At 47.4% G+C, this 26,479-nt stretch overlaps 2 protein-coding genes across 2 annotated transcripts in view; both read left to right on the top strand.

Moving 5' to 3' along the window:
* The window catches only part of LOC8037503 (probable transmembrane reductase CYB561D1), a 93,264-nt gene extending 81,284 nt beyond the window's left edge, over positions 1–11,980 (top strand). Inside the window, exon 4 of the mRNA XM_042286780.1 lies at positions 11,573–11,980. Coding sequence (XP_042142714.1) covers positions 11,573–11,938 — 366 coding nt within the window. The 3' untranslated portion in view covers positions 11,939–11,980. The remainder of the gene's footprint in view (positions 1–11,572) is intronic.
* A 240-nt stretch (positions 11,981–12,220) lies between these two features.
* The window catches only part of LOC8037502 (glycine receptor subunit alpha-1), a 49,989-nt gene continuing 35,730 nt past the window's right edge, over positions 12,221–26,479 (top strand). The window contains exons 1-2 of the mRNA XM_040217826.3: positions 12,221–12,288; positions 12,356–12,432. Of these exons, the coding sequence (XP_040073760.3) occupies positions 12,221–12,288; positions 12,356–12,432 (145 nt within the window). The remainder of the gene's footprint in view (positions 12,289–12,355; positions 12,433–26,479) is intronic.

Here is a 26,479-nt window from a genome sequence, read left to right as displayed (position 1 = left end):
GAGGGGAGAGCGCGCACAGCAGCTCCGGGCCCCGCAATTCATGTCAGCGGAAACTCGTTCACGTGCTTTGATCAACCCGCGCTGACGGCGCTCGCCCTCCGCGCCGCGCTTCTGCGTCGAGAGCTTCCGTGTTTCGTGAAGTGACTGTTACGGCGTGATTACGGCGGTGCAGCGAGATCCATACTCCGTTCACCCATAAGCTTCGTTTCACCGTTACTCGGCAAAGAGCGAACGCGAGGGCCCCTAGGAGCCAAGTGTAGCAACGGAGGTGATGCACGTGACAACCCTTACCAAAGATATAGGAGCCTAAGGGGAAGGAGGAACACCCCTTTTACCCGGACCTCCTTTCGTATGTACCACACGTCGCTTTTGTACCCCCGACATTAGCCCGACACTCAGAATTCGTACAAAAGCGGCTCTCCTCTTTCTCGTGCCCGTGGCTTCGACAGCACTGCTCGCAACTAGTGTGACAGAGTATGCTCACGTGTCTCCCTCCGACGCGCTGATTGGCACACTTTGACCGTAGCCTTCACGTTTGCCAAATTAAGGTAACAAGGAGTATAGTGCGGCGCAAACGACGTGTTCGTGGCCCCAGTCGTCAGTTTGTCTTCTGCTAAGCGATCAAGCTACCGGCCGTACCTGCGCTTAGAGAGCGGGGTCAGGTGAAGAAAGGGAGGAGGCCGATTAGTTGCCCGAGCGCGTAGCTCCACCGCACTGTCAGCGTAGAGACGAATAGAGTAGGAAGCGAAAGCAAGCGCAGACGATTCAGTTATGAGTTACGCCTAATTGTTTCTTGTCGGCGAATGTTACGTGCACTTGGCAACAGTCGTAAAACGAGGCGGAGGAACGTGCTCTTTGTTCGCCGGAAAACGCTCGACACGGCCGTCACGCGGAACGTATCGGTCGCGCTAAATAGACCGGATTGATTGTTGCAGCCCCATCTATTGACAACCTTGACATCGCTCGCGATGATGGCGCAAGCCTCGAAGACACGGGAGGAGTGTGTGGTTGGTTGCAAGGCCTCGGAAGTGGAGCTTCACGGACGTGACAAATAAGCGACTGGGATAGTAGTAAATATAAACTTGGGAGCGTCTTGGTTATTGGGCAAAGACGACAGAAAGAATAACACACTTAAGGCAAAGGGACGATGGACACTTCTTTCAACTATACTCCGTTTCAAACATCGCGTGCAACGCTGGGAAAGCTACTGAAGTAGTGCGCATGAAAAAACACACAAAATTGTGTTACTCCGCGAGATTTCGTGGACGAGCGGTACAAGGCGCTGCTCTTGCGATTCCGACATCTCGGTGGCGGTTGTTCGAATCCACTTAGGGCGCAAAGTTTTTTTGGTTTTTTTTCTCGACCGATTTTTTGTGCAAGATTGTGCGTATTGCGGAAGTGCATATTTCAATTCCTCTTTTCTTGTTGATTTTATTTAAAAGAAGGTAGACTAGGGGCTGGCGTTCCGCTCGAACTTGCGCCGGCCTGGTCAAAACGGAAGAACGGTCGAGATCCAGGGCGTCTCTATTTAAAACCGTTTATTTACATGGTAGCGTGAAAATCAGAGAGTACCTTGAGAGTGTGGTGGACGGTCCTTCATATAACGAATATTGTGATTAGGGGACCGCACTGCCATCGTTCAGACGGCTTGGCATTCCCTCACGTGATGTGACTTCATGGAAGTTTCCTCCAGAGTCAGAATACTCGCCGGTGTATGGAAGAAGTCATCCAGACGGCACTATCTCGGTGCTCTGGTGCCGGCGCCCCCATGAACCGGGGGTGATTCACAATAGACGCGTACACAACACACGGCACTCGAGATCAGGATCGAGTGTTGTTTCCTTTTCGAGGAAAGCAGGGGCCTCGGAATACAGACACGGGCATGTGCGTCGTTTACTTAGCCGACCAAGGTTAAGGTGCCTCAGGCAGACGGAGCCGACCATGGTTACGGTCCCGCAGACAGAAGAACCCAGACGCTTCGGAATGCAATCACGGGCACCGCCTGCTGTAAGGTCCCGCAAGCAGACGGAGCCGTAGGCACGATTCATCACCGACACAGTTCCTTCTTGACGCTTGTTTCACTTTGAAGCCATAAGGCCGATTTCAACACCAGAAACAACAGGTGGCAGTTCACAATACTGTCCGCGTGCTCGGAACTTTCACGTTGCGAGGTCTTCGCTTCGGGGACGCCACCTTGCCAGACACTCCGGTGTCGTTACTGACCGTCTCCAGGACCTCACGGACCGACGTCTCCGGGAAACACGTTCTTGAACTCGCGTACACGTTGGCGATCACCTGCTTGCACTTTTGCGAGATCTTCACACAACGAATCTTCGAAAATATCCGAGCAGGAAAAGAAAGCTTCCCGCGTAAGACGCCATCTTCACGAAACCGGCGAGGCAGGGGCAGCCGCACAACCCGAAAACCCGAAGCGAGTGCGAGTGCCGCACGAACGAAAACGGAAAATAATTTGGAGTAGTTTACATTATCTTTTCCTTTTTATTGAAAAAGAATCGGTGTTCCCTCGAAATCATAACGCCACTATTAGTTACTAGCTACAAAGATGTACACTTTTCGACTTTTTTTTTTTCAGAGGCCGCACTATTTTGTGGAGCGAACGTAGTCGCGGTCGGCTGTGCAAACCGGCGCGCTAGCTTTTGACTACGTTGCACGCTATGTTTGAAACGGAGTATAGCAACAACGCAGATACCGTGAATCTCCAAGCGGAGTGTTTTTGAACCCGCCCATGCTCAGAAGAAGGACAAAGAAAGAGGAAAAGAAAAAGAAAGTGATATAGTAAATACAGGGCAAACCGGGACAGGAAAGGTTCTTGCCGGATGTGCCTCAAGCGGCTTTGCCAAAAAGTGAACTCGAGTGTGAAGCCTCAAGGATGCACAGTCGAGCATGCCAACAAGTTCTTCCCATGCGAAGAGCAGAAGGTTTATTCTGTTCCTTTGGGGTGTGGAAAAAAAAAATACCTAGTGCAAACGGGCAGGTGCATCAACCACCGACTCCGCGAGCACCTCTTGGAAGTTTCAAAAGCTTCGGCACTCTTTTCACCCCATCGTCGTTCACTCCCGCATGTGCAGTGGTCGCGTTCCGAGTTTCGAACATACGATGATTTTGGGAGGGCGTAGTAACAGGTTTGGCAGAGAAATTATAGAATCCTTCAGCAGGAATTCAGTTAATAACAATATTTCGGCGTCTTCAGTCATTTTAACTAAGGATGAAATAGAATTCCATACTCTGGAATTTGCATAACTGTCCCTGTTTATCCTGTACTTACTATATCACTTTCTCTTTCTTTGTCTATCTTCTGGGCTTAGGCGGGTTCAAAAATACTCCGCTTAGAGATTCACTGTGTTTGCGTTCTTGCTAGTTGAAAGAAGAAGTGCCCATCGTCCCTTTGTCTTAAGTCTGTTATTCTTTCTGTCGTCTTTGGATAGTAGTAAGAATGTACTCTTGGTTAACAGCGCTAATTTATAAATATGGCAGTCTTTCTATCTGGAATCCTGTCCTGGATCCTACAAAAATTACTCCTGTGCCAGGACGTGTACCCGCCAATAGGTCCAAATAGTTGGGGCACGGTGCTCACGGCAGGAGGATAACACGATCGGTTTATCTCAAGGAGGTCTTCGGGACTGACCCACCCAATAATGCGAAATATTAATGAGAGGTGACGTTGGCATGGCTGTTTATTATATCCACGTTATGCCCCCCCCCCCCCCCCCCCCCCTTTCATCTTTGGGAAGAAAAAACCACAACAACTTTATCTGACCTCTAAAATGGTAAAAAATTATTCGCGGTCCTACATTCCCTCATAATAATAAAAGTAATAAACCACTGTCCCGACGGGACCGAACATCCCCTTCAAGAGCAAGCGTCCTTCCATTACTAAATTATTGCCCGACACGCGCCATTGCTAAGCCCCATCTAAGCGCCGGAAGCTCACGCAATGTCTTTATCGTTCATAAGCAACTAACAATATAGATTAATTCGAATGATCGGATTTTTTTGCGCGTGAGCTATTGGGCGCGTTAAGTCGGCGCTCCTTTACTCCTACTCTGACGCTCCGAGTTTCTTACTCTGAGCGCAGCAACTGAACGACGCATGGCGTACGGGAGCGCGACACACCGAGCCTGCGTTCAAACCTACTCGAACGGATCCGAGATACCCTGGCAGATTATGCCACGTGACAACAGAAATAGAGAAACGCTGGACGCGGGTATAGGTTTTTGAAAACCACCTTTACCTATAGAGTTAGATCGAGTAAGTTTTGGAACACGGCCTGAAACTATCGACGGGCCACACGAGCTCCTTTCGACCGTGGATACGGGTGGCAGAAGCCGAAAATATTTCGAGGATGAATAATTAGGCCCGTGTGGGGCGGCACAGTCTAAAGCAAAAGAGACGGCGACGTTATGAAGTTTCTCCGAACTTTTCAAGATTCTTGAAAGTTTCGAAGACTAGCTTCGTGCACATATGTGGAAGGTTTCCTTGGCCGATCTATTTATTGACAATGCATGCTGTTCCGACTTAAATTAAAGACAGTATATTCTTGAACCCCCTCGTCGACGCAGGGAACACTCAGATTTGTCAGAGATTCCCCCCGTCAATTCCGTCTCGCAGCGAGACGGAAGCTACGCCGATACTGGCACACCGTTGTTTGATAGCACACCGTTTTTAGGTGGTATGCACGAACGAGCCTTTCCCGCAACGCTAACTGGTGCTTCGGCTTTCCATCTTGAGTAGCTTTATTCGCTGCGGCTGGGGTAAGCATTCTAAGCAGGGCAGCGGTTCGACTGTCTTTTCATGACAACTTTTCTGTCGCCGAGCTATCGGCACACTCGTTCGATAGATCAATTCGTTTTCAAGCAAGACGCACGAACAAACCTTTTCCTCGACGCTCACTGATGTTTCGGCTTTCAAATCGAAGTATCTTTATTCGCTGGGCTAAGCATTACAAAAGGGACAGAGCGGTCCGAATGTCTCCTCATCTCGACAACTTTTCAGTCGCTGTGCTATCGGCACGATACCGTTTGATAGATGAATTCCTTTTTCAGACGAGATGCACGAACAAACCTTTTCCAGAACACTAATCGTTGTCTTGGCTTTGAAATCAAGTCGTCTTTACCTGCTGGATTAAGCACTAATCAACTGAAAAGGGGCAGCGGTCCGGCTACGCCTTTCCTCTCGACGGACTCAGCAGTAGCGCAGCCATCTTGGTTGTTTACGTGACGTCACGGAGCGCGAAGAAGTCACTCGCGCTCCGGAAAATTCTCGGTGCACGAAGAGCGCGCTCTAGTGTCAGTTTCCGGTGGCACTCCTGTCCGTTAAGTGAAAGGAGCGCCAACCAAACTCTCGCGCTCCGGAGCACGGACTTAAAGGGACACTGACAGGGTATTTATGCTCGCCGAGGTTTTTAGTTGTACGTGACATATGAGAGCTCAACTACCCAGAACAGAATTTGCGGCTCGAAATTCGGTTTCTTTCAGCCCGAAAACCGGCGATCAAGAACTGGCCGGTTCGAGTCTCGCTCACTCTCTTTTTCGCGGTCACGGGCCGTTTTCTAAGGTATCGATGCGACCACCAAATTTAATCAAAGTCGTGGGTCACTGAAGGCACACACTGAATATTAAAAATAGAAAAAATATGAAATCCATTTTTTGTGGCTTCTAAAAAGCTGTAAATACGTTGTTTGAAAAAAAAAGTTCCACAGACAACCGGAAGCATTCTGTGCGTTCGTCGTTTCGCGTATCGTGGGACTCGCGGGGACGGCGATGGTAGCGAACGATGGGCGTGGGACCTCTATTTCAGAACTGTCGTTCGCGGTACCGGCGAATTCTGCCTACCGTTAAAAGAGAAATTTGGGACTGGTCAGAAGAATTGGTATTCATCCCGTACGACACGCCCGGCCACCAAGCCGATTTGCACGAAGACGTCGCCGAGCCGTCGCTCCCTTCTCGTGGCTGAAGACATCGCTCCCGCAAACGTCAAGCACGACGTGTCTACTTCGAGTTGAATATGCACGCGTACAATTTCTTTACTAGGTGCGAATGTCCCCAAAGCGTGGTGGCGTGGTGCTTCCCGACTTCGACCCGGGAGTGTTTTTGCTAAAGAAAAATCGACAGCAAACTTTCCAACTTAGTTTACCGGCTGAATTATTACTAAGGAAAGAGATCCACCAGAAAAGAGATGCCCTAGTAGCTCAGTGGGAAAGACGTCCGGTTCACACGCGGTAGGACCGGGTTTGATCCCCTGTGAATGTTTTTTTTTTTTTTTTCAAACATTTCCCGATGTTTACATATCTTTTTCTTTTTTTGCAATCATCACTGAAGAAACAAACAAAAAAATAACAAACAAATGTTGTGGACGATACTTCGCAGAATTAAATGGTATGGGATTTCCGTTTTGACACCTGCGAACTCAATGTAATCACTTTCCACAAAATGCAAGGAGCATGTAAATCAGGTAGCGTCCGCTTTCCGAGGTGCCCGTAAATGTTCTACAGGAATTGCAGCCAGCCATTGGTCCCGATCCCGTTGATCTTTCGGAAACTCTGTCGCACAATGCCACTTTTTTTTGGATGCAGGACATGTGAGCCAGCTCTTCACGCAACATCTTGGGTGTATTCTTTTCGAAGCCGATCATGGGAATTCACCACGGGCACTCACTACTCATCTCCAACTCCTCAATGTACAAAATAACTCATCTTGGAGTACAGAACAACGAACGGAACAAACATAACTGCAAAAGAATAGCACGGCGAGCAGTTCCCGCACGCCGCATCGCACGCTGCATGTCGTGTCGTCTGCTACGGAAAAGAGAAAAAAAAAAAAAAAAACGCACGGTCGGGTGTAGCCACGTGACTTCCGCCACTCACTCTCTTCTCTCCACTTCTCCGACCTCCGTCGGGTTTCGGTTTCGGTTTCGAGCAGTTGCGTCTTTTGGCTTTATTAAAAAAATACGCTACTCTGTTGCAAAATATTAATTGGGTTGTCCTCCGACACCATAATAAAGCGCCTGGCAAAAAATGAAAAAAAATTTTTTTGGGGGGTGTCAGTGTCCCTTTAACGCGCCCATTGAAAGCGTACGACACCCATAGGGGGCGCGCCGCTCCGCCTTGGCAGCTGATTGGCCGCGCCGCCAGTGACAGCGATCACGTAACTTGTCATAGAAAGGCGCTTCCCGCTCAAACCTTTTCTCGCTCAGCGTCTGGGCCACGTCTGCGTCTTCTCGTGGGCGTGTTTCTGTCTCGCTTCCGAGTAAAGGTCTTGACATTCGTAGCCTACCCCCGTTGAACGGTGCCCTGCATGTGTTTCGCGCCGTTCGACCCCCCCCCCCCCCCCCCCCAAGAGTTACTCGGAGCTTGGATACGATCGTATCTCCCGTAGTTTTAAGCGGCAATGACGGCAACACATCCGCCATGTTTTTTTTTTTTTATGCGAAAGCATTAATTGTTTTATGGAGCGAACAGACGTCATCAGCTTTTGAAGCCGCGCAAAACGGCAGTTTACCCTGTGCCAGGGATGGGCAGTATTTCAAATACAAGTATTTGAAATGCGTATTTCAAATACTTTGTGTATTTTGCATTTGTATTTAATTACAAATTGGGTAATGTATTTGACGTGTGTATTGAAATACTAAAATGTGGGTATTTCAAATACAATTCTAATTAAATACAATTTTGTGGGCAAAAATACATCCCTCAAATTTATTGTCACTGTCCAGAGCGGGAAGAAAACTGCGTTCTGCACCGAATGCAGTGTCTCTCAGTCAAGCACAAGCGTTTAGTGACTTTGTGATTAGGGTGCTAGTTCAGGGCAAGAATAGTGACCAAATCGACCTTCGCAGGCATACTGGCTAAATAAGTGCCTGTGACAACTTGTGCTGCTTTCCAGCCTGATTTCCATCCATATTTTTGCCTGGAACATTCTAAATGCGCGGGTCGTCCAGATTTTTGTAACTGGTGGGAGTTGCAACAATAAACAATTCTCTAGCTAGTGCTGCGCGTCTTGGTCGTCCCGGTTCTTTGTTCGTCTATACCAGAATTTAATCGACAAAAAAAAAGCTGCTTGAAGCTCTGTATTTTTTTCACCTATTACGTTCAAGCTGATTAAAATTTTTTTTTTTTGTGATTATATTTCTATTACGTTACTAGAGCCTCGCATACTAACTCCCGAGTGTGCGATGTAAAATTAAAATGAGATACCCAGAAACCCGTTGCAAGTGCCCTGAAGTCGCTGACGGAAATTTTGAGGAATGTATTTGGAAAAGTATTTGGAGGACACCAAATACATTTGGTTGTATTTGTATCTTTTATTTAAATACTTTTCTGGAAATGTAATTAGATTTGTAATTAAATACATTTTTGATGAAGTATTTTGTATTTCGATACATATTTGCATGTATTTTGCCCATCCCTGCCCTGTGCCAATGGTGTAAAGCCTGTTATGTGTAGCAAAAATCTGATGTCATAGTTTCAAGGAACGAGGCTCCTATTGGGTCTCGTGCGGCGTAGTTCCAAGGAACGCCACCAGAGAAGACCTCTCCATGGTGGCGGAGCGCAGCAGCGGCCGGGCCGCCGGTCAGGTGTGCGGGCCTAGCCGCATAGCCCGCCCGGGCAAGCTCCGGAGAGGCTGCACGGCCGAGCTCAGCGCGGCGCGGCCACTTCACGAGAGCGCGCGCTTGGCCGTCGGCCGCAACCTCGCCGGTAGCGAAACGTGATCGTCCACGCGGGTACGCTGTAGACGAACTAAGGGAGCGGAAGAACGACATTCATGCTTTCGCATTCACAACTCATAACAAGTGCTATGGTGTACTCGGAGTTTTTTTCATTTTTATTTATCTGCGGTGGAAGATGCTTCTACGAAGCGTTTGTGTGTTCGACGATCCAGAAATCTCTATGGGGCGACATTCAACAGTGCCAATATTTGATAGAATCTACGTGAGATGTATTTTTCGTTCTCCTTGTTATTAGATTACGTTTTCGCTCTCTGGCAGATCGAATACACGTACTGGGATCGAGATAATCGCGGCGGTTTTCGCCGGTGCATGGACTGGATCTGTGTTCTCAATTACTGGGTCTTGTGTGAAAAAAAAAAGTCGGTGCAGGTAGGGGTTCTTAACGTATTGAACAACGCTTTGCTCAAGTATCCCGACATTGTATTGAAAGCTTGGCTACACTAAACCGGATGTCTATGCCAGTCTGACCGTATTCGTGTGAAATGCTATAGGAGCCGCAACGTTGTGTATATCTTTTCGCACGTTTCCAGTTAACGCGTCAACCCGAGACTCGCTGCGAAAAAGATTCGAAGACAGCGCAAGTGACAAAGACGCAATAGACACCTTTCGAATGTCCGCCCTCTGTTAAAACCCGTGGAATCCCTGCACGATGGCGGACACAAACGCGAGCTCCTTGCGTTCGATTGCACCTCGGCTGGACAAGCCCTCGTGCAATGGGAGCACACGTCGAAGCTACCCGCTCGCGGTATACTTGCACGTCCCGCGATGGTTACGCCATTGTGCGGGTTGTACGACCTTCTATAGATCGGTACGTGACTTCCGAAAGTGTTCTATCATTGGCGTGGCTGAAACTTTCTTTTCTGATGAAAATCTCATGTGGTGTTAAAGTTGCCCTTAGGGGGTTCCTAAGATCGTCTAAATATGGCGATAACTTACTCTTCTGGTGCTAAGCATCATAGAAATCTCAAAATCATGACGATAAGCGGCTAGTTTTTTTTATTAAAAGAGCAATCAAAGATCGCAACACTGTCAGCCAGTAGCGAGGGAAGGATCCTCTCGCCTCCGACCGGAGGAACCGCGGAGTGATATCTCGAATGTGCACGGCTCGTTGCCCAATTAAAACTTGTTGTTGGCTAGTTGGTTCATGATGCAGTCTAGAAGTTTTTTTGCGCGACAGAAGGGACAATCACAAGCGAGTAGACAGGGACAAGCGCACTCGAGCACTCGAGAGCTGACGACCAAACACATCACTCCCCCCCCCCCCCCCCCCCCCCCGCCCCCCACCAAAAAAAAAAAAAAAGAGTTTTTGAGACGACTGTTGGAGTATTCTGTTCCCTCTCCGCAAAAACTTTACATTTTTTTTGTACTTCTCTTACTCGCTTCTATCATGTACAAAAAATATTAACATTTTGAATAACAGCGTTTGCAGTCTTAGCAAAATGTCGCGTTTCATTGATCACATGCCTTTCTGACTGGCAAAACAATGCTCTTTTTATCGCCGGATATGACTTCGATCTTTGATTACTTTTTCGATAGGAGAAATCGGCAGCTCATCGTTATGATATATGAATTTCTAGGATGCTAAGAGCTTACGGAGTGAGTCATCGCCATATTTAGGCGATCTCAGAAACCTCCGCAGGGCCCTGGGCTGTGTTTATGTTGTTTCAGTTGAAATCTTTCAAGCCTTTTGCCAAAGATGAATCGGACAATTGAACCAGATTCATTTCAGCGTGCACATGCAACTGCTATAGTCCTTAGCCGTTAAATATATGCGTAATTATGCTGGTAAATAATTGAGAATTCATCCTAATTACAGGGTTAATCTTACGAGCAGACATCCCTTTAGACTGGGCATCCGACGCCCTGCGCTCGTCAACTAGACCGTGTAAGGGCGAAGGGCCCATGAAGAAGCACACGCAGTGTCAAGTTTAAGGGACATTTACTTGTGCCCACTAAAAATGCGTTGCGTCATTCCTGCGGGGACGTGCAGCATCTGAAGGTACCGCGGGTGGTACTGCAGGTTTCAAAGCCTGCCTCGAAGTGACAGTGCAGGCATGTGAAAACCCAGCAGCGATCTTTCCCACCTTGCGGCGGCTCCCGAAATGAAATGAAACCCGCTGCCACCGCAGAATTTCATCCGGAGTGAATCTTCGGAATGATTATTAAGTATCTTCAGCTTGAACATACCGAGGGTAGCCTTCTAGCATGCTGTCCACAGTCTGGAACGCCGCGCTTCTTTATATCACTTATCGGGCAAAGAATAAAAAAAACAACAAGAAAAAAAAAACAAGAAAAAAGGACATGTTTTTTGAGGGAATAATGGAATAAGCCTTTTCACTCCACTTGTTCCGCGTGTGTACACCGCCACTCGCTGCGTGCTCTAATGTGATGCGTTCATTGCAGCGAAAGTCAATATTGCGGCGGTATCAGCTACAAATGGATATTGACGGACTGAAAGCGTACGAACGAGACCCTAACATTAGTACCTCGCATCGATTGGAAAACACCGAGGCTCCGAAAACACGAACCACTTGGAAGCACTTCCCTTCACGCGGCGGAGCGATGATGGAGGTCACGCGAGAACCCGAGCGGACCGACAGACGTGCACACTTCCTCCGACCTCAAAGGAGAGTTTGACGTCACGCGGGCAAACAACACTCCCAGACACAGGCACGCACTGCGGTTCTTGGAAACACGAGCGGCCGCATCCGGCATCGCGCTTGCACAACCGCGTAGGCGCCAAGAATGCATTGCGGTTAAAATACTTCGCTTCGCGCGTCGGATTTTTCCGTAAAAGTACACAGCCGGTCCTCCCGCCCACACGCAGGTGACGTCGCTCTCGTGCGCCGCCGTCGGGTTCTGGGTGGCGTACACCAACAAGGAACTGCTCTCCAAGCCGCACCTGACCAGCTGGCACGCCTGGGCGGGCGCGGCCGCTCTCTGCCTGTCCGGGACCACGGCCGTCCTGGGGCTCGCGACCCTCTGGAAGCGGGTCCTGGCACCCCGGACGAGCCGGAGCGCGCACGTCTTCCTGGCGGCCCTCTCGCACACCCTCGCCGTCGGCGCGCTCCTCTCCGGACTGCGGTCGGCTTACTTCGACGCCCTGGTGCCAAGCGTCGTGCCTAAACTCTGCCTGGCGGCACTTCCGTGCGCGTCTCTCGTCGCCGTCTTGTCGCAGACCCTTCGCCTCTAAATAAAGAGCGGTGTCCTCCCGGCTCCGGAGCTCTCTTTCGCGTCGGTTCCGTCGGTCGCGGGAGCGCATTAATTGTTTCCCGTGCCTGCTCACAACTCACGTCCGTCCGTGACCTAGCGGCGTGGACCGAAGGCGGCGCGAGGCCAAGCTGGCGCGACGCCAGCCGGCCGCCCGTGCACGCTCTGCACCAGCGTCTTCTACCTCCGCCAGACCGTCTTGTCTGGTCGGGCTCCTGAGTCACTGCCGACGCGTCGTCGTTGTCCCTCGGCAAGACGGTGGGCGATGGCTGCGCTGCGATGGCTCGTCCTGCTCTTGCTGGCGACTGCCGGACCGTCGGTCCAGGATACGGGGTCAGTGGTCGCTCGCGGGCGGGCCTTGGGGTCGCGTCAAGGGCGGTGTGGTGTGTTTCGTGCGCAGGGTGGTGCGGCTTCGAGACGTGGTGCCCGAGGATTATGACGTCATGCGACCACCTCGGACTGTTCAAGGTGAGTGCGGTTGACTCTATGGACATCGATCTATTGACCGATTAATGCATCGATCAGTTGGCTGACTGACTGATATCTGTTAGGTGAAAGAAAATTCCGGCAACGCTCGATGTCTTCGAGTGTTTAGTGCGACGTGTGTAGAGTTTAAGAAAGAGTGTGGAAACAGGTGAGCTGGTTGACGTTACACATAATTGAAGAAACCGGAGACGACGGACGAAGAAGGGGTCAGATACAAAATGTCTCTGACGCAGCTACTAAACTTTATTGACATAACTGTTTATATATCACCTCTCACTCACACGTCTCCCGGGATTTGCACACGTTTTTCTGACCTTCTACCGCGGTACAACGCGTCATTACCTCAAAGGTATCGACGAGAGGAGGTTTTTACCACGGTTGGAGGTCACAGAGACATGTGCAAATTCCGGGAGGCGTGTGTGTTGTTTTGAGTGTAAAATGAGCACGGTGAATTAAATTAAGGTAATGACGCCTTGTGCCATCGTGGAAGGTTACAAAGACGCGTGCGAATTCCGGGAGAGGTGCGCTTATGAGATGATATATAAACGGCTCTGTCAATAAAGATTAATAGCTGCGTTTGAAGCGTTATGTGCCCTCCCCCCTCCCACCCCCCTTTTTCGTTCGTCGTCTCTGGTTTTTTAAAGAATATCTGTGTTGCGCTGATGCGTTGAATTCAGAAGAGCGAGGTGTTACGTGCTCGGCCGATGATGAGAGTGAAGTGTGTTGAGATGCACGATACACCTGTTAAATAACATATAGGTTCCAACATTTTTTAAATGTAAAATGCATAATCTAGTGGCTGCACCTTGTTTACTCAGTCAAACCGAAGAAATCGTGTTGAAGATCACTCGAGACTCTGGTAAAAAATTTGAAACTTGGTAGAAGGAAAAAGACACAGTCCACCTGAAAACTTGCGTTCACCCACGACTGTAAAATGAGCCGGCTTGAAACCGGCTGGTAGTTTTCGGAAGCTTAACATTTTTTCTTTCAATTTTTCGACGCGATCAAAGGCAATGAGTCTGAAAGTCCTGCACCGATGGCTTGTCAGGGCTGAGCAGTCGAACTGGTCTTGCACAGATTCCTGCCGTCCTTTTCAGACACACATAGTCCCGAAGGCAACCGCTTCTGCATGCGGGTATGCACTGATGTATGGCCGTTGGAGAATTTACAGTGGCTCTTGGGCAACCGCATCAGTTTGCACCCACCTGGGGCACTAAACTCGTGAAGCACAAAGTTGGAGCCGAAAGTTGGCGGAGCGCGCCGATCGGACGCCGGCGAAAAAAGCGCCAAGTCATCGTCGTGATTGTCCAATCGGTGCGCTCCGTCAACTTCGGCCCCAACTTCGTGTCTGACGAGCTTAGCGACCCTGGGCACTGAATGCGGGGCGCAAGTTTCTTCTGCTGCTTGCTCAGGAATTTCGATGACGTCAGAACGCCGAGCTCTTATTGGCTGATTGAAAAACAAAATAGTGGGTAGGCCTCAAGGTACCCACTATTCTTTCAATCATAACCAATCGGAGCTCGGCACCATTTTGACGTCACCGCAACTCCTGCGCAAGATGCAGACGACTTGCGCTCCGCACTGCGTTGCATTCTGAACGCTGGACACAACTCGGTATATCGAGTAAAATTGTTCACTTAAAGTTGCAGTATACTGAATGATATTAGTGCCTCGCGTTTCGTTTCCATTGTGTCTCGCCGCATAAGTTAATTGTAGACGCGTTGCTCCCGATGGTTCTGGCCATGCGATTCCCGCTCTTCAGGGCTCGAATGCTCCTAGGGAATCTAGCTGTCGCACCACTTGCGCGATCTCACGGGGCAGCCTAAGTTGTGGATAGAGGAATGCTTCTCCATGTTCATTGACAGACCGAGAAATGCGGGGCTTATTGAGTCCCGAGCAGCTTATTATCGTTCCAAGGCAACTCAGATTGTTGCACAGAGCCGACAGGAACGCTAAAGATGGCGGATATAAAATAAACCACCCCTGGAGACGGTATAGCGCACAAGCGCTTAGCGGTGCTGTGACGTGGACGCAGTACGAGAGAGAGAGAGAAAGTACCGCTAGCACACACCAGGAGAAGTACGATACGGCAGGGAAGAAAGAAGAGGCGGAGCTTGCAGGTAGGTTTTCCCAGAGACACGAAGAGAAACGGGGCAAAAAGAGCTGACCTTGCCTCCTGCGTTTGGAGTACTTCACCTTCGGATTTAATCGTCCTACAAAAAAACAAAAGCCAGCGGGCGGTGAGGTGTTCTTTCCTGCAGTTCTCGCAGGAAACAATCTATCACCGCGAAGAAATACTCCTATTCTTTAGGGCTGCACACTAATTAAATGTATATAACCTTTCACTAGGCGGTAATTAGTCGATGAATAATTGGGTAATACCTGTAATGTGAAGACAGTTTGTTAAAGTAATGCGAAATTATAAATGTATTGGGTCTGTCGTCGAATAATTTCAAAAATCGCAAAAAATAGGGTGGCTGAGATAAGAAAAACCTATCCGAGACCCAACTGCTAGCCACGGTCGACGCGAGCTATGACAAAAACATATTAATTCTCTAATACCTTTTTAAGTAGTGAAAATAATGATATTGTTCAAATTAGAAACTTTTCGAGCATAGTCGAAAACTATTGCATTCGCTAATTTCAGAAAGCTATAAAGCAAGTGCAGCGATTTACGGCGTTAAAGAAACGTTTGATTTGTATACGCATTTGGGTTCCGGTTTCTACCGGAGCGCATTTTGGCGCCAAGATCCACAGCGGCCCCAGATTTGACCACTGAGGCACTACAGTATTCGAAACGTACGAAGTAGAAAAACACCCTTCATAACCGCATTCGACAATCTCATTTGTATGAGAGATTTCTGTGTCCAATAAACACAGATGAATCATACAAGATATATAACAACATATAAGAAACTTGTGAGAAGTTTCTTATAAATTTGTTATGTGGTTCTCATATGTTCTTATATATCTTACACGTTTCTTATATGATTCTTATATGCTCTTAAAGTTATCTTGTATGATTCATTGGTGTTTATTGGACACAATAAATTTCTTATACAAATGGCTTTTCACTAGGGAAATCACTTTGTTTGGTCTTCCACCTAGATAACTTTACAAGAAACTGCAAAACGAGCTTGTCATGCCCAATGCCAACAACTTTGGCAAGTAACAACTCATGATCTACGAGATGAAAAGCTCTAGTTCAATAGAAATAAATATTGTCAACTTGTCCACGGGAAATTACCTTAGGTAAAGTGTGTTCCACTTCCAAGAATGATACAATGTTAGTCTCCACTAGCGCCCTTGACTGAGCGCCTTGCTGGTTTAGACAAGCGATTTGAAATGGAGGTACATATGCTTATACATCGCGTTTTCAAATACCCCAGAAAAAGAGCAAAGAAGAGAAGTTGGTCAATAGTGACTAACGCAGTCAGTGCGAACATACTTATGTCTAAGTACAACTGCTGCATTCTTCCATCCTTGAGGAAATACATTTGGCTCTAGGGATATGCTAAAAATATGGAGCAACACCGGGGCAAGAATATCCCGACATTCCTTTAAATAAAATTACGGATTCCGTCCCAACCGCAAATATTTTTCGGAGCGAGCTCATTAATTGGAGAAAGCACATATTTGAGCGCTAGCTTCGGCACTGTTAAGCTGCGGGTAGGTTCAATGGGAGCATCGGTTTTAACAGCGCACGGAGTAATCGAATTACTGACGCAGGAAAAGAACGTAGCAAAAATATCACAGACATCGGACGGCTCAGATATATATCCAGGGTCATCTTGTAATGCGATTGTTTTCGATCGACTAGATGTGCTCATCAGAATACAGAAGACACATGTGTTTCATATTCAATTGATGTAGTTCGCCGTTTTGTACTTCGAACGATATACAATTCCTCGGGAAAATCGGTATGATACAATATGAAATAACTGCTTACGGGCACTATGCCAAATATCTGCAAATAAAAATCGAAGCTATTCAAGAGAAGATACTTAGAAAGGTAGGACATGATAGCGAAGAAAATCTTTTTAATATATATATATATTTTCACAGTTATATACCACGCCTTCGGTCTCCCGCCACCATGCCATATATATATATATATATATATATATATATGCGGACAGATTTAGGAGTGTTGTGCTTTAGTGATTAATTGAAGTATGACATAATAACGAAACATTTTCTTAAACAATAAACGTAAAATAGAAACAGTTAAGGAAAGAAGGTGACTTCCAAGCATAATATATGTAGAACCATTCATAAAAACGAGATATGGAGAGGAAACAAGAAAATACTACGTGCCTAAAATGTTTTAACGATGTGCCTGAAGATGTAAATAAATGAAAAAAAATCCTAAAAATAAACTAACTAAAATGACCGAATGAGAAAAAAAAAGAAAGGTAACCAAAACGGCAACTAATTATAAAGAAAAGCAGCATCAATGAAGCCGACCACCCCTCCGACCGTGTCTACTATTTTAGATTGTTTTGTTATTGTGATCAATTATAATTTCTTCCACCTCAGATCGTAAATAAACGTTAAAACTACCCTTAATACTACACTTTTTTTTTTTTTTTGCTTTTGGTTTTTATTTGTAGAACAGAGTTGAACGTGTATACTATGACAAAGAAACTATGGGCATACCAGAGGCACAAATTTCACTTTAACATGAGTGTGTGTTTACGTGAGTATGAACCTGCCGCGCCCAACGCACAAGCCTCATTGGCTTATCTGGGCGCCAATTGTAAGATGTTAAAAACTGGAAATAAAATGTATGTATGTATGTATATACCTCGCGTAGTTCCACAGAGTATTTAAATCGCGTTTTAAACTGTATCCAACTGAACTTCGTGAGTACTCCCGATTACGCCGAATCAACTTTTCGGCCAATGAAGGAAACTCTTTCAACAGATCCTGCCATTTCTTTATGCCACGAGCGTTGATATACCCGAGAGAGCGATTATCCGCTAACGTTCGAGCAGGAAAATTTATAGAAAGGTTGAATTATGGATGCCATTTATTGGCAAAGGCAAGAGGGCAAACAGCAGCCTCCAGAGTAATTGCTGATATGTTAGTCATGCACAAGTCAAGCGTGTTTCCAGCCCTTTTGATTGTAGTGTTAAGCTGATAAAGCTCATTAAAGTTCATAAATCCTATATTCTCTTCGGCTCTAGCCCGTGCCTCACTTGAGGCTGCACTAATGGTGTTTGAAGTCCAGTCAACGCCAGGAATGTTAAAGTCACCAACGGTCATCACATCATGGGCTGAAAAATTTAGGACACGGAATTTGTCGAAGCTTTTTGTCCTAACTACCATCTTTCTATGCGAAATAAAATAAAATCGATTGATTGGTTGAGTGATTGATTGAATGATTGATTGATTGATAGTGCCTACACTCTAAGAAAAAAGGGAGGAGAAAGGTAGCAAAAGCGACTGTTCCTCCTTGTTGCGGACAAGTTGCCCAGGGAAGGGAGGAACGGCAGTTCAGATGAAAGGAGGAGGGCGAGTTCCTCCTTGGTCAGTTGGCGCAGGGGTAGAACATCGCGCTACTGACCAAGTGGTCAACGGTTCGATCCCCAGAAAAGTGTTTTTTTTTCCTTTTTGTAAAGTTTTTTTTTTTTTTTTTTTTGTTTACCAAAACAGACATAAACAAACCTAGACCGATGAAAGGAAAATTAAAGTCCTTATTATTCTCCGAGACGTTTTCCTCCTTCTCCAGGCAGACGGGAGATAGAGCACTATATAGCTCCTACGGAGCAGAGTAGCGCAATCCTTTGAACCCCGTGTTTTGCCGATAACATGGCCGACAGAGCGGCTTGGCGCGAGTCACGTGGTACTCAGGGTTCCAGGAGGCGGCCCGCCCTATGGGAGAATACATGGAGATCGACACAACACGGCTGATTAAAAAACTAACGGCGAGTTCACATTTTTCAAAACTAGCCTGTTGTGAAGTTAGTAAAGCGCTAAACACTTTATCAAAGTTTTAATATTATCGGATGCGTGTGAAAATTTTGAGAAGGCAATTTCCAAGGCAATGGCGTTTGAAGCAGACGATTTTTGCTCGCAGCGGAGATGGGCTTTTCGGGTTGGCCGGAGTGGGTCACGTGAATAGTGTGACGTCGCCGTGTCGTCTGCTGCATGATGCCGCTCAGGCAATTTTTTAAAAAAAGTTACGTCCTTGTATGGCACAAAACTTGTCGCATATTATTCTAAAATGTTTCATTATTATGTCAAAAATGATTTCCCTTCCTCACATCCCCACAAAACTGAAGAAACAACGATTTTCTCACGTTCTCCATGCATTTCTGACCGCAGTTGGAACCTCCGGGCGTTCGCCGCTAGTCGCCGAGAGACGGCGTTCTAGATTGCGCTACTCTGCTCCGAAGGAGCTATATAGTGCTCTAACGGGAGAAAGCTTTCGCCCTCCCGACTCATCTTCTTTCGGTTTCGTTTTTCGAGCACATCGCGCACGTTGTTTTATAAATTAATGTTGAGTTGATTGAGCTTCAGCGGCAGCGAAGGCCGCCTGTAATTCTGTCTTCTAGTCCAAACGTGCAGAACATTTCGGTTGCATTGACGTTTTTACCACTAATTTTATCAAACGAGCTAACAAAGCCGCTAGAAACAGCGAAGTTCCGGAGCAGTGCCAGCAGCGCTACATACACTGGGTAAGACGGCCGTCTCCAATTTGCGGGACACACGCGGAACTACAGCAGCGAAACCACGAGGAACTGTGTCGACGTTTTCGACGTTATGGAAATCGCGGGAACTGCGTCCAAGGAAGGCAGGTTTTCCTGCCGGCTGCCTGGGTGCCTTCCGTGCTGAGTTCGGTTTCGTTGTCCCGTGCCGAGTGCCAACCGGCGTTCAACGTGATTCTTCTGCGTGTCAGCAACATCGTCAACGTGGTTCTGTATTTCTTCGTGTCAGCGACATCGTGATGGCAGTGTTGTGGGTTGTGAACAGAAGACTGGAATTATCGCCGATGTGACCGTGTGTTCGCGTATCAGTGGTGTAACAACAAGATGAGATGACGTAAACTGTCGGGCATTGATGCCGCTGGTCGGGCCGTAATCGGAGGGGCCGGGGTGTCGCAGGATGACATTCCGCTTTACATTAAAGAGTTTAAAACCACTTGAGGGATTAGGTGCAGTCGATCGACGTGTGGATAGTCATGTTGGAACGGTTGGAACGCTGGTCTGAACGGTAAGCTCCTATCGTACAGTGGCCAATGTGACTGTCGGTCCCCGAGAGCGATTGCGCTCTGGGGAAAAGACAACACTACGAAAGTATGACGGAAAGTACGTATATTTATAATGGAAGTTTAGCATAAAAAAAAAGACAGGCAAAATCGAAAAAAAAACAGAAAACGCTATCCTTTATTTTACTGTTTAAATATATTACGGTTCCTGTAGAAACTGCCCTCTAAGTGGCGCGCTGGGATGAGCGCTAGAAGTTTTCGAGCTCGGAACGGCGGAGCTCCGTACACTTAACAGTTGTCGCAAGTCGCGGCTTTGACTGCATTCAAGTTGATCGAAAAGCGATTTCTGTGCCCGTAAAGCATCACTTCCAGCTGAGTGGATATCCGCCCTACAGAGATTAATTCAAGACGGCAATTGCAGCTTTGCGCGAACAGCACAACTAGAAAAACGAACACTACAATATAAATACTGGCTACGAAGGGCCATGCGGGAAAACAAACTCATGGCTTGGAACCACATTGGAGCGGCTCGATTTATTGGCTTTCAAATAATTATGGCATGATCGAGCGTCTTCTTTTTAATAAGAGATTCATCCCCTGAGCCATTAAAAATAGCCTCAGATGTATGACATTGCTGGAAAAAAATGAACATGTTCGGAATATTTTTTTTTTGCTTAGGGAGTCACCGAAAAATTCCGTACGTTCAAAACGACCACTATAAAAGACGGAAACGCAGGGCTTGGTAGTAGTCGGGGTAGTGTGCTGTTGTATTGATGTCTGTATGTGCGATGCCTGTGTATGCGTTCAATATATGTTGACCTGATGTTTGTAGTAGGCGCAAGGTGTCTAAATGTGTTAGAGATTCCGAATAAAAGGAAACGCAATTGTGGCGTAAAGAAATAAAAATATTTTTTTGTAAAAACATGAATTGGGCGGTACCTAGCGCCACCTAGCCTAGCTACGTGCGATTACTCTGTTTGACCCTGCCATCTGGTGGCAAGCGATTTAACATCCTTTTACGCTACGCGGCTACGCCATAATTTTGTGTTACCGTGCTGAGATAAGCCAAGAGGTTGCTTCGGATTTGCTTTTCTTTGAGAGCGGCTTTTGGTTTTGCGGGCGAATGATTTTCTCTCCTCCGTGATGTGCGGTTGACGCAACGGTTGACGAAGGAATTGTGGCTCGAGGAATAGCGAAGGTAGGACATAAAGTGCGCGAACTGAGTGCCGGTTGTCTCCGTTGAACATCGCAGTGCTGACGATGAGAAGACTGAGTGACTGCATGCTTTCGAAACGTAAGTTTCTTTACCTGCAGGGGTAAAGAAACTTCGGAAATAAATACAGTTCGCAAAAAGCTCGTGTTACGTTTTTATTTCCTGCTCCTCTCGCTTCCTGCAATAGACTTAGTGTTCTCCTTAAGCCTTACCGAGCTCGATTTGCTCGATTCGTGGCCGCCATAATGAGATGCAGTCGACGGAGGAACTTTTCCTCCCCTGCTTAAGGGACGAAAGTTTCTCCCTTTCTGAAGGAACATATGTGTCAAGAGCGTTCCTCCCTTTAGGGAGGACTATACTGACCCTTTTTTCTAAGAGTGTATGAATACCTGTGTGCCAGAACGAGCTGGGAAGCAATATATTCCAATTATTAGGTTTTCCCGGCCCGGAAAATTGATTTGTACCCCAACACATTCATCGCCTTCCTCGAGATCAAACCTGCGAAAACATGGTAACGATCTGTGTACCGCCGTAAGTACCCCTCCTCCGGGAGTGGCCCTCGAGCCAATCGAATCTTTATCACATCTATGAACATCATATGCGTCAGTAAAATATTTACCAGAGATTGCTCGTGTAAGCCAAGTTTCCGTGACACAGATTGCATCGAAATTGGAAATCGTGACAGCATTATAGAAGGTATCAGATTTAGTTTTTAACCCACGAACGTTTGGGTAGTACGCAAGGATGTCATCCATCACGACTTCTTGTTTGTTGTTGGTCGCCCCAAATCCGAAGCACGCGAAGTCCCCCGAAGGGCCTAAAGAGACAGCCATCCGGCCACACGCTAGAGCCGTTAATTTTGATCAGGTCGTCGATGGTAGTGCTCAAATGAAAGGAACTGTACTAATCGTGCTTACTGTAAAGTTTGATTTGGAGTTGATTTCGTGGTTGTTGATTATGCTCAGCAGGTTTGTAATTAAAATCATATGTGTAACTTCCTTAATTAGGAAGTTACTTAGTAAGTTTGAGCTCATGAATTAGCTAATTCCTGTTTTTTGTTGCAATTCTCGACGTCCGCCGTGGCTGACAGTTGGTTCCCGAAAATAGTTTTTGTTTTCTCAATCACCCTATTGTTATATTTGTTAAAGCCTTAGCTCAGGAGCCTATACCCCTATTTCAGTTATGAAACACAAAAGTGAAGTTTTTATGCCTCCAAAAGACGGTTTCGCGTGACGTACTTCCTGCTCAAAATCTCGCCGGACGCCATGTTGACGAACTTCCGCCCTATGTCGTTCAACCCGCAGGGGCAGTGTTTTCCAGCTCGGTCGGATTATTTTACGTCGTGATGGACTGAGTTTGCCGGAGTAGTCGGCGACACAAAAGAGTATCATCTTCTACTCGATTTCAATAGACGTTTCGCTTACTCCCCAGCCGCCTGGTAGGCATATCCGGTATGGGCGACGACAAATTAATAAATATTTCAACCTAAAAATAGTAAAAATTTGAGGGGAAACAAAACGAGAATGAGTGACGGTTAAGCTTATATCCTATACGTATTCTTTTGGCGTGGTGACGGCAAAATAACGTTTTCGCTCATGCTGTACGTGTCGTATTTCAAGATGGCGGCGTTCTTCTGAAAGAGGTCTATACATACAAGTCTTTGTGCTGACTTAAGTCGAGACGGTGACTAAAAAGTTGACCCGTCGGCGCTCAGAAGGCTCCCGTAGATGCCACCGGGTCGACTCCGAAAAGAAACAAATCTGTGTAAGCTTAAATTTAAGCGACCAATATACTGTGTGGTAGCTCTATAATAATGGCCCAATCTTTCTATGCTTCGCTCGTTTCCCAAGGAGTGGCACAACGCGACGATAAAACAGCGAATGGGTTTGCTGTGTACTCCCCGACTTGCCCGTCCTCGAGAGCCGGCAGTCCGGGTTCGTCGACCGTGGTTGTCGGCCGTCGTTCAGAGCTCGCAGTCGGAGTCCGTGCCCAGGCCTGCGGATCGTCCTTCCCACGCCAGCGCTGCGTATATGCTAGCTGTCCCGGGCTATTATAGCCCGAGTTTCGCTAAGAAACCACTCCGGGATCGTTGTAGCTTTGGCCGGTATAACCAGGGCTGGCCGCTCTCGCCGGCCCTGGTTCGAACCTCGCTAGTGAACAGCTCCGCGGATCGCCATGGTCCAGACCGTCTGCATCGTTCCTGCCCGGCACCAGCCTCGCGCAGCACGCCCTTTTTAGCGCCAGCTCCGTGCCCTCCGCCCCGTCGTTTTCCACCCTCGTCTCCTACAATACACTGGGCCCCGATTGATCTTACTGAGTTCTATCGTCGACGGAGCTGATCGAAATGTTTCAGTGTTTCACTTTCACCAAACATCTAAGCATCTGCGCGCAAACACACGGCGAAAGTTGCGCACGCTGCTCATCAACATGGCGGAACACGACTTATAACAAGGGAAAAGGCGCTTCATAAAACCGCCCTATGGTGAGGCAGGAACAGCATCTTTTAATGAAGCCATTGGTGTGCTTGGCATAAATCCAAATTCCATGCGCTGATCGCAGAAACAGATAAGGTAACGGAAAGCAACGCAAACACCGTATCGCTGACGTCAGATTACCGCAAACGACGTAGAATTTATGCGATTTCAAAGTGTGAGATACAGAAGGCAAAGGAAGAAAGAAGGAATACACTCCAGCAGGAAGCAGCAATGATAGTGTACAGTCGCCCAATTTTTTTCATAATATCACGCGAGCGTCGACCGCCCGGACGGCCAGCGCTGCGCCGCGGAGAAATGCGGCGTCACGGGAGAGATTAGGGGCATGCGCACAAAGCTCTCTCCGGTGGGAGCGTCGTCTGCTAGGCTATTCTGTTGACCGCACACAGCCCCTGTTCCTTATCTGCTGGCATAGCTGACCGCCTTTAAGCAAAGATCTGAACAGCGCTTGCTTGCGTGATGCCGTGATATTGGTCAGGCCTGAAACAAGCCGCGGGTCATCTCGTTTAAATTTAGTTTTTGTTTTGCGTTTACTTTGTCAGCACCAAAAATAAATAATACGATGACGCGACAAGCTGAATGCAACGATGCGTTCAACTATATACCGGAGCCAATGCTACGAGGCATCAAAACCAATCCAGCGCTGTCACCCTGCCACGTGACATCGTGCTTCCACGTGCAGTTGTGCCCAACAGGAAGGCCACGTGACACACTTTTAGCGATGGACTGGCCAAGATGGCTCGTAGCGTCGGCTGCGGTACAACACTAACTGAAACGGAGTATAAACAATCGGCGGGACGCGCTTCTTTACTACGGAACAAAGGCTGTGTAAATTAGCCATGCAGAATAAATTAGCCATGCACACTAATTGTAATTTGAGTTAGCAATGAGTTCGCCCTCGAATTTGTTAGTACAAGCAAAGCGATTTATTCGCGTTCGTTTGACGCCCAGCGAGGTCCGTCGTTTATTAACAAGAAATGCTGGTTTGATAAATACGTTTGACACGGCAAAGAAGACATTCTGACGCATAGGATCTGTGACAACAGCATAAAAAGGTTAACTTTCGACCAATCGGCTTTAAAATTGGTCGGCGATTTATGCTCTGGTGGATTGGTAAGTTAACCGGCGGATTTCACAGGCAAGGAAAAGTAAGCGTTCTTTAAAAAGATAAAACCACACACCAATAAAATTACTTGTTTCTTAAAGTGATGTTTCTCTTTATGGCGAGTTATTCTGAAATATAGTTTTTATTTCATTCGTTTGCTCTTTGTGCGTGAAGGGAAGCTGAACAGTTCAACGGCAATATAACTACGATGCGAGCTGTATTTTTCACCCTCGTTAAAGCGGCAAGGTACCCATCGGGTTCAAATGAAATGCGAACAGTGACGGACCTTCGAGCTCAGTATCGGCCACGGTGGAAGGCACCGGCGAAGCTTCCAAGCTCGGGTGGTACTTGGCGAGGTTCAAACACATCGAAGCAGGACGCACAACCTCGCAGCGTCCTACTCTCATGTGTAACCTCGCCATGTTTCAACCCAAGCTTGGAAGCTACGCCGGTACTGCACTCGAAGTTCCCTCACTGTTCGTATTTCACTCGAACCCGATGGGCACTTCGCAGGCTGCTAAAACATGTTTAGATTTTGTCGCAGTTGCATCAGCTATGGTGCAGATTACAATTTGGTTGAGTTTGTGCCTCGTACTGATTAGACCGGTGTTTATATATCTACGCTCGATTATTACGATGTACTGCTATAGTATAAACGTAGATCAGGCTTCTCTGAGGAGTGACGATCTTTTCTTTATCCCCGTGGAGAACGAGGTTTTTCTTTTGCGAGGGGTAGGATTTCATTCGCAGATACACCAATAGGCTATAATATATAGCCAATTGGTGTATATATAGGCTCAACTCGGGGCCACAGCCCCGAGTTGAGCGCGAAAGCGAAACCCAATGGAACTAAGCGCATCACGATGATTAGATATGGTCATCACGGGCTCCACCGAGACGGGGCACACGCTGCTTGCGCGCGAGAAAAGGCTTCGTTTGGCGTCTCCGGCTGCAGTATTGTGGAAGCTATGCCAGACTCGACAACGCGGCACGAAATAGTTGACGCCGACGGTAGAAGACATGGCGTGCGCGTTACTTTACCGTGCAGTGGATCCCCTTCCCAAGAGGCAAACACTCCGATGCTCTACGAGAGCCGCCGCATAGAGTCAGACACGTCCGTCTTGGCGTCGCCGCGTGCTAAAGGCTCCGTTATAGTCGGACGTCGAGGGCAGCAAACGCGGCGTATACGCAGGGCACACCGATGCTGATTGGTCGCAGATATCGAGTTCCCGCTCGCCGGCCAATGGAACGAACGCGTTCTGCGCTAGCGACGAGCGTGGGCCCTTCATTGGCCGAGGAGCCGGAACTCGACTAAAGGCTATGAGCAAACTTCTTGAGAAGAAAGCTGGAATAAAAATAATTAGAATACCTGTAAGCGAAAAAATTCCATTGTGAGTAGTGCCAGTTTCCACAGCGTCTCATTCTGCTCTCATTTCTTGGGGAAAACAAATCTAAAGTTTGGTTACGCATTGTGTCCAAACTTGACGCAGGTGTTTACGTAGATTATCTGGCGACTGTGTTGTTTCGGTTGGAGGAGCAAGTGCGCCTCCGACGTTAATTTCTGGGGCTTGCGGAGCAATGGCGTACCAGGAATTTTTTATTTTTTTTTTATTTTGAGGGGGGGGGGGAGGTAGGGGGGCTGGGGTGGCTGGGATGCCCATGATTTGGAGTGCGGAGAGGGGCAGGGAGGGGTCGAAATGCATGTTTATATTATTTATTTATTTTACGTGCCCAAAAACCAAACCATGCAGGTCTCCTCTTTGGTGCACAAATATATAAACACGAACAGGAAAAAAAAAAAAAAAAACACATTGCAGGGTTTAAACACAAAGCAACAAACACACAATATTTAATGTTCGGCAGCCAGCACTTCTACTTGGTTCCTGAACACCTTAATGTCACTGTATATATCGTTCGGCATTTTCAATATTGGTAAACGGAGATTGTATCTGTAACAGAGGAGATGGTCTACAGATGGTGTAAATGCTGAAAGTACTGCGGGTCCTGGCGGAACG

This window comes from Ixodes scapularis, unplaced genomic scaffold, assembly GCF_016920785.2.
Source record: "Ixodes scapularis isolate PalLabHiFi unplaced genomic scaffold, ASM1692078v2 PGA_scaffold8__174_contigs__length_109621045, whole genome shotgun sequence".
Lineage (NCBI taxonomy): Eukaryota > Metazoa > Arthropoda > Arachnida > Ixodida > Ixodidae > Ixodes > Ixodes scapularis.
Note: the sequence above shows the minus strand (reverse complement) of the source record. Positions and strands in the feature narration are given on the sequence as shown.